We start from the raw sequence: 7,628 nt of genomic DNA on the forward strand, positions 1-7,628 counted from the left end.
TAAAGCGGTATATAAGAACCTCAAATTATTATCATTATTATTATTTCATGCATAGTGTTACGCACTGTAAATAACAATTCAAATTCAATACCAGTAAATTTGACAAATACCTGACAACTTATTTCAGTGCAATAGAATAGTTTGTAAATAAAATAAAATCTTGAAAATGGAAAAGGTGAAATTTCATTAGTTTCTTTATACTTATAATCTGTAAAACTTGACATTGACTCAAATATTTTGAAATGACAATGTTTCTTTATTTATCAAGACAACAATTTCACAGAGGTACATGTGTTGCTTGCACCTTTTGGAAGCCATGTTGATATTCAAATCTGATTCAAAATCAAACGCAAGCAGAAATATATCATATGCATGTGCAAGACTTTTCATCAAAATCAAAATATTCCAAACGTCCAAAATGGTTGCTGATTGCCACGTGATTTGAGCAGGTTATTTTGTTTCTCTCGTCAAACACTCAAACTTTGAACTTTGAAATGCACACTGCACAATGTCATTTTATAGAAGGAAATGACAAAATATTCCTGATAGTGACAATACATTTTAAACTGATGGTACCATCACTTGTGAACTTGTATACAGACAATGAGGACATGACTATCGACATCTCCATCACACTAAATCAACTTTAAATTGACCACATACCTTGAGACAGGCCTGGAAGGGGAGCTGGAGTTCACTGCCCTTGATGACAATGTTGGGGAAGTCGAGGAGATGAACCTCGAGGGGGTCCAGCATACCCTTCCTTGTGACAATAATCTGTTTGGGCTGCTCCTCCACTGGGAGGGAACGAATCAGGGCAGCTACTTCCTCTGCGGTCTTCCATTTGGCCAACTGTCAAACCAAATAATATTTGCATTATTGTGCACACAGGGATTTTTTCTTTATTTTTGTAGATTGTGGGATTTTCTGCAGTCCTTGTAATAAGATACACATAAGGAATATTGAGACATAAAATTGAATTTATTTTTAGGTATTTGGAAAAGGTTTAATTAGACCCCAAATGTATAGACATGAACCATTTCTGGTTAACATGCTCAGTTTTGGACAGTTTACTTTTCTGATGTTCTTGGCAGTATAAAACCTTGAAAATGAGAATGCAGTGAATTGTTTTTCTTGTCACATTCAATAGATCACACAGACCACAAACTAAAATACTACATCTGTTATATTATGGGACGACGCCAAATAAAGTGGGACGGCCATCATTTTGTTACCCTTTCCTATATCAGGATAAAAAACAAGGAAACCTGACCAGAAACAGATCTTTTCTTCTGTTTGACGATATTTAATTGACCGCTTGTGCCCTACCTGTCCGAGACGTTTCTGTCCAGCCCAGACCGACGTGTGAATGATCTTGAGGAAAAGTTGACCAGTTCGGGGATTAAAGATGAAGATGGCACCGTTGATAGGCTTGGTTGTAAGGTTTCCCTCAAATGTCTGTGAAATTGGAAGAACATTTAGTCATGTAACGGTTTTCATTACTTCATTATCATTAGTATGTGAAATCTGTAAATCAGTGTTTTGTAGTTATGAAAGCTGGGTTAGTTCATGATTTGTCTTTATTATCTGAAATGATATATGTTGATGTCTTAAACTCATCAAATCAATACGAAGGAACATCAGTATTTTTGCTATAAACACTGCAAATTAGTCATCCTCCTGAAAGAGTTATTGAGGGCTATTTATGGTCTTGATTGAAAATTAAAACCCTTTGAATATTTTAAGTAACAAACCTTGTGTTTTAGCCAATAAATTAAAGCGTTATAGCATACAATGTGGATGGTGACCTCTGACCTACTCCTTACATGGTGACCTCTGACCTACTCCTTACATGGTGACCTCTGACCTACCTTGTGGATGGTGACTCGGTAGACATTGGTGTCATCCACAAACCAGATGATCTGATTGGAGAAGAGCTCGCCGTAGTTCTGTGAGGACAGGTAGGGCTCTGTGGGCTCAGACGAGTAGAGCTGCAGGCCCTTTCTGATGCGCTCCCGAAGCACATACAGCGCAGGGTTGGCCTTCATGATTTTGGCCATGGCTGATTGGATCAGGGGCTTACAGCCAGGGAACCAGTTACCATAAGCACTGTAGGAGAAAGTAAACGCATGTTTAAAACAATTCCTATCTTGTCATCGTTCTTAAGCCCTGGAAAAAGAGAAACTATTAAAGAAAGTAAAGGCAATTAAAGTAATTAAGTTTCATACTTCTTGAAAGATTAAGATTAAAAATAAGTTCAATAATGATTTGCAAACCTATATGTGTTGCCAAAAACAACAATGGAAACTGATATCTATTTTGAACTTATGTACAGAGACAAAGTTAGATTTGAATTGACCTACAGACAGACAGATTTGCCACAATAAAACAATATTTTCACTTCAGGCCACTGAAAGATTAACAATATCAAAATAATTCCTTTGTAAGATCCAATCTGACACTGGTTGCCCCAAAGCATAGAGAGTTTAACACATCAAAGCAGACATCAATGCAGTTCACATTTTAGATCTGATGTCAAGTCTGTTTGTATCTCTTGGTATCTAAGCTCATGAGTTGTTTTGTATTTCTAAAGTAAATACAACTACTAAGTTCAATTATGATTGGCACAACTATGATTACCTGTGCAGGTTGTAGGCCAGGTCGATGCCGATCAGCAGACCTGTTGGAGACGGGTAGATACTCATGTTGTCTGTCGTGTAGTCGAGGAACTTGGCTCGGGCGTAGCGCTCAATGTCGTGCGAGTCATAGTCGCCCCAACGCAGCTGTATGTCCAGCCAGTACTTCTGGGTCGTGGTGTTGTCCATCACATCTCTACAATCACAGCACAACGTCATCATACATACATCTTAATAGCATCAGGATCACAAAACATCGGTCAAACTTTACGTTTCTACAGGAAAACTTCATGTGTCAGTGTACATCTCAATGCAGAAGTGGGAAGGCACAGTGGTTAGCCTTTCACCTTTCTCCAATATGGGTAAAGTTTTCACTGGGTAACCCTATTTCCTCAAACATTCAGATCCCTGCATGCTTATATCTGTTCTAGTTAAAAAAACGCGTTGTAAAGTAAAGCAAATTGAAAGCAAAACAGCTAATATAATAATGGTTTTAGCCTATTAATCTTAATCAACGTATCATATTTTTAAAAACTTAATTCAAGATCACTTTTTATATCTCAATGCAAAATAATTGATGAAAAATAGCAGTTTAAGCCTATTAAATACCATATTATTTCCTATATTATTTCCTCGTCTTAAACCTACTGTCTTCTTCACATTAAGCTATATGCTGATCAGTAATGTTTCTAAACACAGTGGTGCGTTTTACATACTTGGAGTCGGCCAGGAGCGAGGGTTTGGACATATTCCACTTGTAAGCAGCAAACAGGAGGATGTCGGCACATGAGCTGTTCATCTTGTACGACTTCCGTGGATGTATGGTCTCCTTCTGGACTGTCTCAATCTCCAGGGCATCTAGTTCCTGGTCAAACACCTGCAAACAGAAATTTAGGTTGATCATTTGTATTCAAGTCCAGCTTGCTGAGAGACAACAATGATTTGAAAATTATACTTTTCAACTCATACCAGAAATGATCACTCTTTGACAAAGTGGTTCACCGGGGGGGGGCATAGACAGACAATCACATAAAGGCAGCTGTAACCAGTGGTGTAGCAAATAATTTTTCGGAATGTTTGCTTATGGGGGGACAGGCATACAGGGACAAGAGTAGACCACATACAGAAAAGTGACTGTCATATCGGGCCCCGACAACAATAACAAGGGACAAACGCGAAACTTAACAACACCAAAAGGAAACTGAATAGTCAAAGGTTAAAAACTGTACACATACAAAAATTATCATATACTATTATAGAAAAAAATTGAAATTGATAAAAATTGACAAACATTGTAAAAGATAACAACAGCAGTAAGATGCTTCAATATTTCAAAAATTTGCATCGAAAGAGCAATGATAAAATGGGAAACGTACCTGACAAAGATCCATAACTACGCTCTCGTGGATCTTCTGCCACAAATGAGCACGGAAGATCTGGATGAGTGAGATCTTCAGGGTTGGAATCTTGCCGTGCATGAAGATACCTGTCAAGTCGAGCTGTACCTGGAAGCCTACATATACCTGTGGAAGGGAAAGAAGTAGCAGAGCATGACAACGATTAAAACTAACAATTCATTTCAAGGAAGGTTTCAGCAGGTTTTATTAATATCAAGGGAGTAGGGGTGTTAGATACATTAATAAAATCTATTACCTGTAACTTACCGAGATCGGGTTATCTCAGTCCAGGGCTAAGATTCTGTAACATAGTCCCAACCGAGGCGTAAGCCTAGACTAGGATGTTACAGAATCTTAGCCCGAGACTGAGATAAACCGTATAAAAATGTAGTCCGTCTTTACAAAGAAGACAACGTATTTGACAGTGTAGATTATATTTTATCTAAAACATCAGAAATCTAACTACATAATTTACATCAAAACAATACATATAACGACAAAACAGAATATGTATAATGCAGCTGGTCATTTTGGAGCAGTTTAAGCACGGATGAATACGTCACTGTTTAAAATTTCCACTAAATGTCACGTAAATGTACCAGATAGATCGGACAAGAAAGAAACAAATCTGGCATGGGGTATGACGTGGGATATCTCTGAGGTGCGAAAAACTTTGGTCCTGTTTATTACTGGGGATTGCCACAGCTACAGCATGTGGAGAAACAAGTAAGGTAATTACCACATATTCAAAGGAATATCAAGTATCATGATCTTATAACAGCAACAAAGTCAGTTATATATATACATACATTGGCCCTGTTGATGGTTGGGGACCACCACAGTGTGAAGCGACGGTTGGGGATCTGGTTGAGACCAGACCTCTGGGCATTCGTAAGTTTCTTATACTTCATCGACTCTTCAAATCCACTGGCCTTCTCCCTGTGGGGTGCACAATTACAGTATAAAATGATTTCACAATCAGGTTTGTTGGGTTGTCTGAGATAAACTTGATACATAATGGCCCCTTAAACTGAAAGATGTTATTTGATGACTGCCTAAATTCCTATCTAAGTGACACTACATATTTGCTGGTTGTTAAATTCTTAGTATAGAAGACTTATTTCAAAATCAAAATTTCTTCTTTCTTTCAGTGAAAATCACTGCCGGATTAAATTTCCACACTGCATTTTCTTGGAATCTGATTTTTTATTTAAACTTCGTTTGGCAAATTATTTTTAAACATAAAAATAATTTTTAGTTAAAGATTTCAATCCACCCTTTCCTTCAGCTTACCAGAAGAGACCTTCCCAGGTTGGAAAGTATGTCCCCTTGAAGAGTGTGTGTTCCAGAATTCCCTCCACGCCCCCTAGAGCCTGGATCATGTCTGTGCGGTAATTGTTCAGGTTCCACAACTTCCCGTCGTGTCGCTGATGCGTCCACCAGAATGGATTCTGCTTCAGTACCTGTCAGGAGAAACAACCATGTATGAAAAAAGGTGTATCAAGAGTAGCTTCAGTACCTGTCAGGAGAAACCACCATGTATGAACAAAGGTGTATCAAGAGTAGCTAATCATGCGTGACCAAAATTGTCTAGCATAGCATAATTATTAACCCTACATTTCTAGCATTGGGGCTAGTAGATCATCGTAATGTACTCAATTATCTGTCATTACATGTTCTTTGATTTGAATCTTTTTCATCAATACACAACCCTGCTATGTTCTACATTATGCTGCAGTAAATACTTCTTAATAACAAATTTATCAAAAGCACAATAAAACCAAAATGTAATTCCTCTCATTTCATTCAACATCTTTTAATGTCCCCCTTCCCTTTTTCTGAACAATTCCATCACATTGTATTGTCAAACCCCTTTACGCTGCCAACATTTTTCTGAACTGGTGGCAAAATGTAGAAGTTTTGTATTATTGTGCATAATGCAATTTAATGTATGGACCATACTTCTTTATGTCGGTTTGAAAGGGAAAAGGTCAGAGTTAAATTATTTCTGAATTTCATTTACAGCCATAATTTTACAAAAAATCTTATCTGTGCAGTACCTGGAAGGCTTTGAACTCGGTTCGGACCCGCCATCCCTTGTCGTAGGCGAGTGTGTGTCGGTCCTTCTGGAACAAAGTATTGATCCTTGGGATTCCACGGTCCCAGCTGTCTTCTAAGTCCTCCAGGGTCAAACGCCTACAGGACACAGATTTAAAAGTCAGTTTATGTGATAACAATTTATCTAAAATGATGATGTTCAGGATTTATCGTATCAATGATAAAAGTATCTGTTTAGCTTTGTCAGGATATTCTGCTGTGATCAAAGGTATTTACCGAATCATCAAGAGTTTCATTACAGAACACAACAGAGGATTAGACACTTGAGACTTGAACGGAACGATACAATAGTAATGGGCTGATAGTAGGTTTGCCCTGTCCCATTCCGTTAATCTATTACAAATTCCATAATCGAAGTGGTTCATTACTGAACTCAGATGTCAAATGTGAATGAGCAATGTAAAGTATGCATTGAAAGAAATGTCTTTTTGTGATTTTGATAATAATATGATTGATGGTAAAATAGGAAAAAAATCAAAACTGTAATTATAATTCATCCATTATAAAGAATGAAATCCAATGCATAGTTAATAACTTTGTCTTGATGTAAAAATAGTAATCTCACATTGTTTAAGAATTCAGTCCAATGGAATTATGAACTGATTATGCAATTGATCATCAATCAGTTTACTACTTGCCATTACAAACCAATTATTGATTATGACTATAACTGATTACCCATTAAAATATCCCACAACACTATCATTTCCCAGAAGTTACAATGACACAAATATCAGAAAATATTGTGAACAAATCAAGAGATATAATTTTAGGACAAGGACGACAAGTAAAGTCTCATTCTACAAAATCTGTGTTACCAACATATTGAGGCCATACAGACAATGAAATGCTGCACAGTCAAATACACTGGTGTTACTGTCTGGCTGATTGTAAAACTGAACTACACACAGAAGCACAGTGGATCTACAGCCAAATAGACGTCATGTTGGTCTCTAAAAATTCATACAGTCAGGTCTGTCTAACCCCCCACCCACACACACAGCACAAACACTGGTACAGTAGATTTATAGCAAGTCGCATACCCATCTCAGGTAATTAACAAAACAATATTTACTACACTCAGAAATTATTTGTGCCTATGAAATCAAACTAGTGATAATGACTTTGCTTCAATTTGGACAGCGCTGCAGTTCTTTCATTGGGTAAAAAAACCTGTATCTAATGAATTTGAAACATCAGCACTTCTATTGAATCAGTTTTGATAGGAGACATTTAAATACTCACCTGTTCTGAGCATTGGCTTCCTGTCGTTTCAGGGTGTACTCGGCCCACACTCGCTGCGAGTCAATGAACTCACTTTCCCATGGCATCACATATCTGTAACGGTAAAACACTCTAAACTCAGAACAGCTTCAGTTGATTGTATCACATCTAGTATTTTAACATTCTCGGTTTATCATGAGATGTCACGTAACTTCAGTATTTACTCAGAGACATGTAAACAAAGCACCCATAG

The 7,628-nt window shown here is 37.4% G+C and overlaps 1 protein-coding gene across 1 annotated transcript; it reads right to left on the reverse strand.

Moving 5' to 3' along the window:
- Window positions 1–663: 663 nt before the first annotated feature.
- LOC110444913 (pre-mRNA-processing-splicing factor 8-like) lies at window positions 664–7,496 on the reverse strand (the record flags this gene model as incomplete). Its single annotated transcript, XM_021489263.1, has 10 exons — window positions 7,397–7,496; window positions 6,094–6,229; window positions 5,327–5,496; window positions 4,843–4,972; window positions 4,013–4,159; window positions 3,353–3,513; window positions 2,641–2,832; window positions 1,872–2,109; window positions 1,330–1,458; window positions 664–852 (listed from the first exon to the last, which is right to left on the reverse strand). Coding segments are annotated over exons 1-10 (1,578 nt in total), but the record flags the coding sequence as incomplete, so codon positions are not given.
- Window positions 7,497–7,628: the final 132 nt, after the last annotated feature.

Source organism: Mizuhopecten yessoensis, unplaced genomic scaffold, assembly GCF_002113885.1.
Source record: "Mizuhopecten yessoensis strain PY_sf001 unplaced genomic scaffold, ASM211388v2 hete_36188314, whole genome shotgun sequence".
NCBI lineage: Eukaryota > Metazoa > Mollusca > Bivalvia > Pectinida > Pectinidae > Mizuhopecten > Mizuhopecten yessoensis.